Here is a 13247-nt window from a genome sequence, read left to right on the forward strand (position 1 = left end):
AGAAATAGCATGAATATTTTACGACCCCCTTTTACACCTGTTACATAAGCAGTGATCACCAATGCTAGAAGTCTGGCAAACAAGATAGGGGAGTTTAACGCCTTAACGAGTGAAGAGCATGATGACTTAGTTGGCATTGCTGAATCCTGGCTTTGTTCTTCACATGACTGGGCTGTCAATATTCCTGAATATACTCTCTTTCTTAAAGTAAGTAAGTAAGTTAATAAAATGAAAGGGTGGTGGTATCTGTCTGTATGTGAGAAGTGATCTAAAATTGAATGAGAAAGAAGAAATTGCAATGAGGTTGAGGCATTATGGGTGGAGCTGAATGTGGGGATGCACAATACACAATAATTATTGGTGTCTGCTATAGGCCTCCCAGTGCTAAGGAAGAAACAGAGAATAAACTACGAGCACAGATGGAAAAAGCAGCAAAAAGTGGAAATGTTTTAATCATGGGAGATTTCAACTACCCTGACATTGACTGGAGTAATGGCACTACAGGAACAGCAAAAGGGAGGAAATTTGTGAATTTAATAGAAGATAATTTTATGGTACAGTTTATAGAACCCCAAACTAGAAATGATACTCTGCTGGACCTAGTTCTTTCTAACAATGCAGAGCTTATAACAAATGCGGATATAAAAGAGAATCTGGGTAACAGTGACCATAATAAGATTTCATTTAATGTAAGCTGTTAACAGGAAGCAAAAACAGAAAAGATAAAAACATTGAATTTTAGAGAGCAAATTTTTAATTATTAAGGGCGGCTGTGACTTAGACTGGGAGACAATACTGTCCTCAAAGAACACAGAAAAGAAATGGGAATGTTTCAAGTCTGTTTTCCAAAAGCAAACTGAAAAACATACTTCAATGGGTAATAAGAGGCTAAAATAAAACGTATGTGGCTCACAGCTGATGTTAAAAAAGCCATAAGGAACAAGAAAAGGGCATTCCAAAAATATAAAAATGAAGGATCACCTTCATTATTTGAAAACTATAAAGAATATAACAAAAGATGTAAAAAGGATATAAATGTGCAAAACTTCAAAATGAAAGTAAGACAAACCCCCCACTTTTTTAAAATATATTATTAACAAAAAGATCAGAGCATGTAGGCTCCTTAACCTCCCGACCGTTAAGCCCGGCCTTCGTACGGGCTAAAAAAAGTTGCTCTTTTCGTTAAGCCCGAGATTTTCCGTACATTAAAATCCCCACTTACCCAGGTAAGTGGGGATTTTAATGTAGGGAAAATCTCGGTCCCCCTGTGCACATCCAGCGTCGGGTTCGTGTACCAGCGTCGTCCTCCGTCGATCGTCGTCCGTCGGTCTCCCTCTCCAGCGTCGGGTGCCTTCTCGTATACCAGCGGGACCAGGTAAGATGCCGGCCGGCGGAACACAAGATGCTTCTTACCTGGTCCCGCTGATCATCCAGCGTCGTTCTCGTTCCAGCGCCGGGTGATCTCTGAAACAAGAAGCCGGCCGGCGGAGGAAAAAAACAGCCGGCCGGCTTCTTGTGCGTGCGTGCGCGATGACGTCGGCGCGTGTGCGGGAAATTCAAACTGAAACTCATTCATTCATTTTGTATTGGATTGAATACAGGAGTTTGTATTCAATCCAATACAAAATGAATGAATGAGTTTCAATTAAAAATAAATACAAAGTATGTATTTTGTATTGGATTGGATACAGGAGTTTGTATTCAATCCAATACAAAATGAATGAATGAGTTTCAATTAAAAATAAATACAAAGTATGTATTTTGTATTGGATTGGATACAGGAATTTGTATTCAATCCAAAACATAATGAGAGTTTGAATTTTGTTCTCATTTTATATTGGATTGAATACAAAGTCCTGTATCCAATCCAATACAAATGAATAGAAAATATATTTATGTGGTTTTGTCTATATGTATGTGACGGACACTAGGGAGGTGTTTTAGAAAAATATATTACTATACAGTATACCGAATTATCGCATTTTCAGTATTTTTCATTTATTTATGTATTCTTGTTTAAGCTGAATTTTGTGTTTTTCCTTTAATTTTATTAAAAGTAATTTTTTTTTTTTTTTTTTACATGATTGTGTGTTTCAAACATTTTTTATATTCATTATATCTACTAGACCCCTATTCGGACATATTTCTGTAAGTTACAGGTCTACAATTTAAAAAAAAAAAATTTCATGAAAACCTGTAACACTTTTGGTACAGAAATCTAGACCTCAGTGTAACGCCCAGGTGGTTAAAGGAAGTCGCTGGGTTGGTAACTGGGGATAAAGAAGGTGGATTTACTAAACACTTTTTTTTTTAGCTCTGTGTACACAAAGGAAAATGGCAGAGCTCAAGTCCAAATTCATAATAGCAATGTCACTGCCTTAAGTGAGTCACAATAGCTCAAAATTGATATGATCGAGAAACAGTTGGGCAAAAATAAGGTTGACAAAGCACCAAGACCGAATGGATTACATCCATGTGTCCTCAAAGAGCTGAGCTCAGTTATTTCAAAGCCATTATTTCTAATTTTTAGAGACTCTTTAGTCACTGGCATGGATGGATTGACGTAAGGCAAATGTGGTTCCTATCTTCAAAAAGGGAGAAAAGTCATTACCAGGTAACTATAGACCACTTAGTTTAACTTCCATAGAGTTTGATAAAGAACCACATAGAGGAGTTTCTGCTAGAAAATAATATTATAAGTGATAGTCAGCATGGCTTCAAGAAAAACTAATGTTGTCAAACAAATTTACTCTCTTTTTATGAGGACATAAGTAAACAGGTAAACAGTGGAGTAGCAGTTGATATAGTGTACTTGGACTTTTCTAAAGCATTTGACACTGTACCCCACAGACGGTTAATATGCAAGTTAGGGTCAATAGGTTTAGAAAAGTCAATCTGTAAATGGATAAATGGCTTAAAGACCACATCCAGAGAGTATTGAATAATGATTCATACTCTGAATGGTCTAAGGTTATTAGTGGTGTACCCCAGGGTTCAGTGTTGGGACCTTTACTGTTTAACATCGTCATAAATGATATAGAAATTGGAATTAAAAGTACCATTTCTGTGTTTGCAGATGACACCAAACTATGTAATGGAATTAAGTCAATACAGGATGTCTACAAGCAGACCTGGATGTACTGTTTGATTTGGCAGCCAAGTGGCAAATGACATTAAATATACATAAATGTAAAGTTATGCACTTGGGGACTAACAACATGGATGCTTCATACTGTCTAGGGGAATACAATTTGGGGGTCAGAAATGGAAAAGGATCTGGGGGTTCTGGTAGATCATAAACTTAATAACAGCATGCAATTCCAAGCTGCAATATCTAAAGCTAGTAAAGTACTTTCTTGTATTAAAAGAGGAATAGACTGCAGAGATGGAGACATAATCCTGCCCCTGTACAAAGCATTGGATAAACCTCATCTGGAATATACAGTCCAGTTTTGGGCACCAGTTCACAAAAGGAACATTGTGGAATTGGAGAGAGTACAGAGAAGGGCAACTATACTAATAAAGGGAATAAAGGAGCTCAGCTATGAAGAGAGATTATCTGAACTGAATCTATTCTCCCTTAAGAAGAGACATTAGAGGGGGGATATGATCACCCTGTATAATATATAAATGGTCCATATAGAGAACACTCATCCCAATTATTCACTTTGAGATCATTACAAAGAACAGGAGGACACTCTTTGCGTCTGGAGGAAAAGAAGTTTAAGCTCCGGATAAGGAAGGGATTCTTCACTGTAAGGTCTGTGAAAATGTGGAATCGGCTCCCTCAGCAACTACTATAGATTACTTTAAGAAGAAGCTGGATGATTTTCTAGAAGCGCAGAATATAACTGGGTATTAAGGCTTTAAAGATAGCAGAAAGATAACAGAGACTGTTGATCCAGGGAAGATCCGATTGCCTCACGGAATCAGGAAGGAAATTTTTCCCCTGTTGAAGCACATTGTATCAGTGTTTTTTTGCCTTCCTCTTGACCAACTATGTCTTATAGGGTTTTATACCCGGGATATGTTTATTTCCCTTCTGGTTGAACTTGATGGACTTCTGTCTTTTTTCAACTTAACCTACTATGTAACTATGTAATAACAACTGGTGATGGAAAAGAAGTATTAGACAAGTTAATGAGTGGAAAGGGTTTTCGAAGACTGTCATTTATTTATAACAGATTTATGATTTGTCATTGTCAGTGCCACCCTACAGCCTTCCTGGATAAGGTGAGGGAACAACCAGCGGGTTGCTGATGGCACAAGTTAGTAGTTAACCTGTCTTATAAGATCTTTCTGCCATGCTCATGTGGCGTAAAATGCCATACATTCCAAGATGCGTAGTAAGCTCCAGCTGACCTACTCAATAGATGGAAGAACAAGGGCGTATACTTACAAAAAGGAAGAGTAGGGAAAAAAACAAAAGTTTTGTCTTGGAGCTCATCCTGGCCATTTGTGATTGTGTAATCATTTTCTCATATTATGGTACATTATCACTGCCAGTTCCCAGAATTACATCATAATCCAATATAATCTCATATCTGCCCCTCCAAATGTTGGTAGTGGAGTGCATTTACCTACATGGTAATTCCAGGTTTGCTGGATCACCCAGGTTCACTCATGATAGTCTTCCCCAGTCTTGGAGAGCTTTAATAAATCAGGCTCATGGTGAGAAGATCAAGGAGCATGGCACATAAATATAGATGCACAGCACAGGGACATTCTTTTCAGAGTTACTGCTCTAAAAAGGATTTTAAATCTAATAAAAATTATAAAGATGACACCACTACTGTATTGGCCAGCCTAGTAGGTAGACTGGCAGGTAACAAATACTATTTGATGCGCAGACACTCTACTGTTTTATGGAATGTATGGGTGGCAAAATTAGGAAAGTAGAGAATAAGTAAATTCTTGCAGATAGCCATGCAAGAGAGAGAAGCTGCCATGTTGCTGTTTATTTTCTGTATCTTTTGCAGCTTCTTCTTTTTCATCCTGACAGCAGATAAAAAAATATTCTTAGCCAGAAGAGAAATGGGTGCCTTAAGCAAATGCAACATTTGAAGATATAGATGATAATGTACTATAGTTTGACATTTAAATGGGAACAAGAGGGATGATAAGGAGGAAGATGGGCTTGTTTTTATAGGCTACAATACTCTGTAACAGTGCAGTGTGATGATGACTCATATGTTGTATGAGAATAAAAGCTCCTAAATTTGTCCCTGGATGGCTCTGGCTGGGAGTTTTCTTAAATGGATTGCACAAGACAGCTATATAGTTAGATGATCTGAAGAACAAATGCCAGTCCTGAAATCCCTGTGTGGTGCCACTGTCACTCAACAAATGTAACACTTTTCCTAAATCTAAAGCCTTGAAATGGAAAGTGTATAATAGTGCAAGAGCTTCCAATTTGAAAAATAATCTTCGATAATCTGTTAATTACATTTTAAAGTTTTTTAAAAAGAATACCTACCGGTATATGTTTATATCTAGATCTGGAATTTATCAGAAAAGGTATTGGACAGACATAAATGTAACCAATGTTGAAATATTTTGAAATAAATGTTGTAAGTAAACAGTTAAAAACTTTTGGCTAGCTCCAGATTTTTTGACTGCCTTCTAAAATATGGTTTGATCTTCATGTGTAATTATAGCAAAGGTCATTTCACCTCTGGTTTTTGTAAACAATTTTGTTTTGTAATGTAACCTATAGGAAAAGAAGTTGGAAAAAAATAATTTTGACCACTGAAAGTTTTAAGATAATTGGTTTTGATGTAAATAAAAAGTGGTACAAAGCATAGAAAAGTTATTTGCTTACAAATTTGCCAGAAAAAAAATGTTTTTTTTATATTTTGCTAATTTTCTTGTTTTGAAAAGCTAAAAATAAAAGCAAAAATGTTAAAGAAAGTAAATAGTAAAAACAAGGAATCAGACATTCCCTGGTGGGGATCTTCCAGTTCCATGTGTTTCAAACCTGTTTTATAAATAAAGCCCATAGAGTCACTAGCATGTACATTTTACCCATCCATTCCCATTTCTATATTCATGTCACCAAGACTTAAATCTTAAGTTTAAGCAACTTAAGTATACTGTAGCTGAGTCACCAAATGGTTGAAAGGTAAGTGTTGTTTAAACTACTGTACCCTCTTCAGCCACTCTCCACTCCTGCAGCACCCGATTACCTTAAAGGTAGCTTTTGGAGACAGTGGGTCTGATTTATGAAAGCTCTGCAAGGCTGGAGATAATACACTTTCAACAGTGAAGCTGGTTGACACAGCAAACCTGGAATGAATCTGGACAAGGACTGAAAATATTTACTAACAAATAGCAAATGACTTTTAGGAAAAAGCAAATTGTAATCTAACTTTATGAATTTCTCTACAGGACTGTTCTGTTTTTTAGTTTGTGTAGAAAAGTAAAGAAGTATTTATGTAGACTTACTGCCCCCTAGGGCCTGTAAAATAAAATGATGCAGCCAGCTCTTTTCCTTACCAAATTTCCATGAGAGCACAGACTGCTTTTCTTTTGATGCCTACTAAGGGATGACTGAGCTTCTCCTTCAGAATAGGGACAGCTCCTGCATTAAGAGCCTGGGTAGCGTCAGCTTGGAGACAAAAATGCAATGTCTCCAGAATCAGCTCCTGTATTTCTTCATGCTCTGACTCCAACTTGCTCACCAGCTGTGGTATTAAACCTGCGTCAACAAGAGCGGCTGCACCTGTAAGGACAAGAAGAGCTTTATTTGGAATCGATAAATATATAAAAAATATACACTCAGTAAAGATGATAACATGACCATTTTTTATTTCTAGAAAACAGCAGGTAGATGTAATTAGTTTGGTATAGTTATGTAGGTCCAGCTAAAGATATACGTTATCTTCCTAATGGAAAATTCCACTTTTACTAAAATAAGATATAATATTTTCAGTTCCATTTGCCTTTTGTAATTGAGGTGATGTGTCTTATTTAGGAAAAAAATAAATAATATATTATAATATTTTAACTGATGAAGCAGCTTAAAAGACTGCAAAATGTCTTCAATTTTACAAAACTTTTATTTTCCTTTCATTCAATTTTAATATCAATTAAAAAGAAGAACCTTGCTGCAGCTGCTCATGAACACTTGGCAGTGTTAAGTTTCCCATCTGACTGGTTATAAATGTTGACAGAAAGATAAGTTATAAAAAAAATAAAAGAGGAATTCACATACCTAATGATAACACTGCACAACAACAATTTTGCTACTGGGAATAACACATGTGATTTACATGATATTGAGTGTGCTGTTTCCAAATCTGAACTTAGAATTTGCCTATCATGTACAGGGTATAGGCATGCTATAGCTGTTCAATCGATCGGTAAATGGGTAATGTATTTTTACATGGGAACATTATACCAGTTGCAGCCACCAATATGCCTGCTGCCGCCTCAGCTGAATCACGCCCCTTGGTGGCATGTATGTTTCAGCAGTGGCTGGGCACGTCTGGGCAAGTCAGTGAGCTGACATCAGAAATAGGTATATAAGGCGAGATGGACCAAGGGCTTGTATCTTTTGCTACATTTATGGCAAATATACCCGTGTGATCAACGCAAGAAGTATGAGTGTAATTTGCAACAAAAAGGAATGACAACTTCACACTTTCGTGATCGCCCCACAAAGTTCGTAGGTTATTACAAGCTGGAAAACCACATTTGCTTCTGCACTGACGATGCGAATACATACCAGATCAGTGGAGAATGTTCATAGACTCGAGCAAAGCAAGTTTGAAAGCTGTATTGCTGCATACAGGTAACGAAAAACCTTCTGTTCCTCTTGCTCATGCCAATGGAATGAAAGAGACATACGAATCCATGGGGGTCATTTTTAAATTGATTAACTATTCAGAACACAAGTGGAACAATTGTGGTGACCTGAAGGTGGTGGCACTCCTTCTTGGCCTGCAATTGGGATATACAAAACATATGTGCTTTCTGTGCCTGTGGAACAGTCATGATGACAGCAACCGTTACAAAGTGAAAGAATGGCCACCCAGACCAGTACAACTTGAAGCATAAACCACTCATTGATCCACAGAAAGTTTACCTTCCGCCACTTCATAATAAACTTGTATTAATGAAAAACTTTGTTGTTGCAATGAATCATGATGGTATGGGTTTTCAGTATCTGAAGGACATTTGGAAGGGAGTTTGGAAAAGTTGTAACAGATGCTACACTGAAAGAGAGCATTTTTGTTGGTCCCCAAATCTGCAATTTGATGCATGATGCCACATTCAGAGACAAACTCAACCCACTTGAGCTTGCTGCTTGGGATTCATTTGTGCTAGTTGCACAAAACTTTCTGGGCAACCAGTGAGCTAAAAACTATGCTGAACAACATGCTAACAGCATACCATGAACTTGGCTGCAGAATATCACTTAAAAATAATTTCTTACATTCCCATGTGGACTTCTTCCCACAAAATTTGGGTGATGTGAGTGATGAACAAGGGAAGAGGTTCCACCAAGACATTTCTGTTATGGAAAAAAGATATTGTACATGTTGTTGTAACATAAAACTACATTTTTGTAATGTCATGGAACTATGAGGCAAAAGTTAGGTATGTATAGAGATTACATAGTAACTGCAGAACAAGAGAATGTAGCTAATCGCATCTATACGCGTAATTGAGATCCGGACGTCCTAGACAGAATCGGATTCAGATTTGAATTCAGCGCACTTGATTTAGTAAAGGGAAACATAGATTAGACCAAGTAGCAGACAATATTTATTTTTTTGTGATGCAGTAAACTTATCAGAATACAATACATTTTGCCATATATATATATATATATATATATATCCTAATTAATATATATTTGTACACAAAGTACATATTATATGTCAAATGCTAAATAAGTAACTGATGGGAAAACCATGAAGGCATATTCACAAGTACAATATTCCCACAACATAGGGATGATACTCCAGCTTCCCTTTTCAGTAAAACATAAACTGTAATTATGTCACCTTTATACAACTCTACATTAATATATAGTTCATGTAACAATTTGAGTTGTTATTGGAGAGTCTGATGTGGAGGGTCAATGTTCTGTCTGTACAGGTTACTGTTGTCAAAAACAACAAAAGTGGCGTGAGTAACCTTTGATAAGAAACAAATACAAGAAACAAATGTTTACGGGATAATTGTTTAAAATGAGAATTAAATTCACTGGGAAATTTCCTCTTGCTTCCTGTTATGTCTTCAAGATAACAAGTGAAGGTTAATCCCTTCAGTTTAACACTGACAGTAAAAATACCATAATAGGGGTTTCAGAATATAAACTGATATTGCTCATTGCTAGCTTTTTTTTTTTTTAAGTTCTAGTTACCTGACTATCTTCTTGAACTCACTGAACTCACTTTACTTCCTTGAATACAAACATACATGCAGGACTCATTTTTTGTAAGACTCTGCAGATCCCACATTCTATTACCAGTTTTATATTTGAATAGATGGACACAGAGTCAATGCATACAACAGCAGGACTTGTTTCCCGCTGATACTTACAAAAGTCATTCTGTCAGGAGGTCCCCTCTGTGCTGCTACATAAAGGAAGGCTTGTATATAATGCTTGCACAGCATGCTTGCACAGCCTCTGTTACTGCTGGAAGCAAGGAGGCCCATAAAAATGTTATGATGACAGTATGCTGACTAACGTTGTGTGTGTTGGGGGGGTTAGTAGGAGGAAAGGAATACCCAACAAAGAAATCAAAAAAGTGATGAAACCCTACAAAGGGAGACATAATGTCAGGGCACCCAAGATACCTCCGTTGGGGTAGACTAGATGGGTACATACTATTAACCTTTACATATACAAAGGCTTATAATTACATTTTTACTTAGAGTAATGTAAATCACCAGTTAGTGCTTTTATGTGTTAATTGAAAAACACTAAATGTGTTAGAGTACCTGAAAATGATGTTTACCTCTACTTGGTAGCACACCGGGAGCAAGAGGGCAAATACTAGAAGTGCATTAGGCATTGCTGCATGCATATGTTAGCAGTAAGTGAGAGCAGGGTAATGACCTTGATAGCATGCAGCTTCTTCTTTATAGTCCAATCAGATGAGCATATTTGATTTCTGCTGTAGACCTGTAGTTGTAATGGATGTTCAAAGCCTGGCTATGCCGTTGTCAAGTGGTGTTTGGATTGGAAAACTGCCTAAGATTTACAAACGTCTGGGCTTAAAAAAACATTCTCAATATGAACATAGCTTTATGCCTGTAGTTTAGCATATATTTTAGAACCAATACCATAATGCCTAGGAAAAGCTCTCTAGGAAAAATGTTCTTACTAATGAGTTTCCCAAGAACCCTTATTTTGCCATGGTCAGATTAGGAAATCACAGTGTCAGAGGGCAGGTTGGACCTAGAGGGAGACTGTTTCAGCCAACAGGTATTTCATTGTTCTGGTTTACTTTTTCTGATAGGAAGGAGTAAGAGGGGCTGGACATTGATCTAATTAAAAAAAAAATACATTTTTGACCTTAGGTCTAATAAGTCATTGTTGGTGCCCTTGTAAAGGTTAAGAATTCCAGGCTAATCTGTGGCTTTTAATTGTTTTTCTTTCTGTCTGTGGAATGTACTCTTTATAATAGGGCCCATTCACCTCTATACACTGTTCTTTTATTTTAGATAACCTATAGATACCACACTGCTAACATACACTGACTTTCGTATATGAATAAACAACCTAAAGTATAAAAAATGTAACCAGGTAAATGTTTTTCATATCATCTGGATTATAGACAATTTATTGAAATATTGGTATTTACAGGGACCCTACCCTGATTTGTTAGCCTTGGTCAGGATGAGAAGGAAAAAACTAAGCCTGGTAAAATGACCAACAGCTCATTGCTTATTGAGCTTGTTAATAAAGAAGGAAAGAGCTCTACAACATTTATTATTGATCATCTTATCCACCAGGTATATTCAATTATTGTAACTTTTTTAAATATAGTAATGTGATATCCTGTTAATTTCAATCACAATGACGGCTACTTTGCTGCAATACCTTACATTGTCCGTCTGATTTTGTTATTTTTATGGTTGCATTATGCATTCAGATGTACTTTATTCACTTGTTACCACAAATAGCCAAGAGTGAGGCTTGGATGGTGTGCTAAGAAGACACATGTGTGCAAGGGCTTCGCTCTGATCCTAGGATCTGTGGCTATTATCCATTCAATTGGTATCCCCTTTTGCACCACGACCATCATCACAACCACCATGACCAAACGAAATAAAGAAAGGACAAGAAACAGAAGCAACTCTGAAGGCCAAGATTGTGCCAGCTTGGAACTGAAAAGCAGACCACATACTCAGCCATCCCTACCATAGAAGTTCTGTTGGTGAAAACTATTACTAAAAGAGAACTGATCAAAAGGATCCTCTTTACAACAGCTGTTTCAATAGACAACTATGAATGCACTAGTCAAACTATGAAACTAATTGGCTACATCTTCAGATGGCCAGACAGATTTCCACTGCTATCAGCTAAGGAGAATGGCTGTAAATGAGACTAAAGTATAACAAATCTCCAACACTGGATGAACAAAGACTGAAAAAAATATTATTATTTAAATATTTGTTTTTTGTCTGCTGTAAAATGCAGATGGCAAGGCCCAAGGGCATAAATCTATTGACCTATAGATTTACAGATTGGTAGTTATATATGGAGTGGGGAAAGTGTTTGTTCAGCACTTAATGCTGAAAAAGTATTATTTTAATATCACAGTATACTTTTGTATTGTTTGTGACTATGTGCCACCCTTTTTTTGGTCTCAGAATAGGTAAACACAATAGAAAGACTACATGGAGGAATTACTTTGTCTGTCATCAATGCTGCTATTTGCAGTAAATGTTTTTAAAGAGATAGACCTATAGGGATGGCCATTTCTGAGGAAATCAAAGGGTACAAATTCACTTGGAGACTGATAGTTGGTGCCTTTTTAACTGTGCAGTCCTCAGATCTACGTTGCCAGCATGGTTTCTGACTCTTTCAATTGAACACTACATAACGGGGGCCCTACAAAATATCGGACAACTGAGAAGCTGAGACACATTTTATGGGTAAAGTTGGTGCACAAGCGATTCCTTGTACCCATAACAATACTACAGCATTTGATTAAAAAGCTTGTAATTTACTTTTAATTGTAAAATGCCAAATATTTGAAAGAATAAAGTAAGGTCAAAACAAAATAAAATCTTATTAGTTTCATTCAACTTTCATTCATGTCATGCTTCTCTGAAGCAGAACAGAGAACTCTCTTCGAACATTTACTGCTGCTCAATATGTAGCAGAGCAGTGTATACATACCTGATTGTCACCAGGGAGGGGTGGGTATAGTGACGCAGTGCTAGTGGTGATCACATCCTATTTTATATTAGTAGAAATGATCAGTCAACTGCTACCCTTTGAGATGACACTAACACCCCTCAATTTTTCCAGTGGCAAGCACTAAAAATGTCTTTTATATGCAACGTTCAGTGAATCAAAATAACCTTGTTGGAGTAAATTATATTTGTGACCTATCTATCCATATAGTGGCTATCCATGAGACTAGGACACCTATTCCTATTATACTAACCAGGGGGTAAAGATGGATGGATGGTAAGGCACCAGATTATAGTCTGATATAGAAGGTTTGGAGTATAATTTAAAATTAATATGCAGTAGGAAGAGTATTTCCAGTATTTTTTTTGTTTTCTATAAAGTTGGAAAGGTTAAAATCTCAGGTCAGGTGTTTGTTTGTTGTCTGCACATCACTAGAAAGAATTCCTTTCACTTCCTGCCCATGAAATGCAACAGGACAATTGCAAATGAGAAGAAACCTCTCTAAAGGTACCGTAATTTGATTCCCTTGGGTCATCACAGGAACTGGCGTCCCTATTAGATGAAAACTCAAAGGGCGTATTTATTAAACAGGGAATCTGACAATTCCTCAAACAACAGGGGTTGGGAATCTTCTAGGTCCATGTGTTTCAATGGCAGTAATTTATTTCCACCAGCGAGCGTTTGATGGAATGTCAGATTCCCTGTTCAATGAATATAGCCCAAAATGTTGTATTTCCACTGAAAGCCTGTGTTATTGGCAATGATCATTGGAACAAATAAAGGGGTGAATCCCCCAGCGGAGACACATTTACACTCTGACAGAGGATCTAACTCTCCCCTACAAAACCTGAAAAATATAATTTGT

General features: G+C 36.9%; 1 protein-coding gene across 1 annotated transcript in view; it reads right to left on the reverse strand.

Annotated features, from left to right (window-relative positions):
* RSPH14 (radial spoke head 14 homolog) overlaps positions 1-13247 on the reverse strand; it is a 94847-nt gene that overhangs the window by 4794 nt on the left and 76806 nt on the right. The window contains exon 5 of the mRNA XM_072415567.1: positions 6496-6721. Coding sequence (XP_072271668.1) covers positions 6496-6721 — 226 coding nt within the window. The remainder of the gene's footprint in view (positions 1-6495; positions 6722-13247) is intronic.

This window comes from Pyxicephalus adspersus, chromosome 6 (assembly GCF_032062135.1).
Source record: "Pyxicephalus adspersus chromosome 6, UCB_Pads_2.0, whole genome shotgun sequence".
Classification (NCBI taxonomy): Eukaryota; Metazoa; Chordata; class Amphibia; order Anura; family Pyxicephalidae; genus Pyxicephalus; species Pyxicephalus adspersus.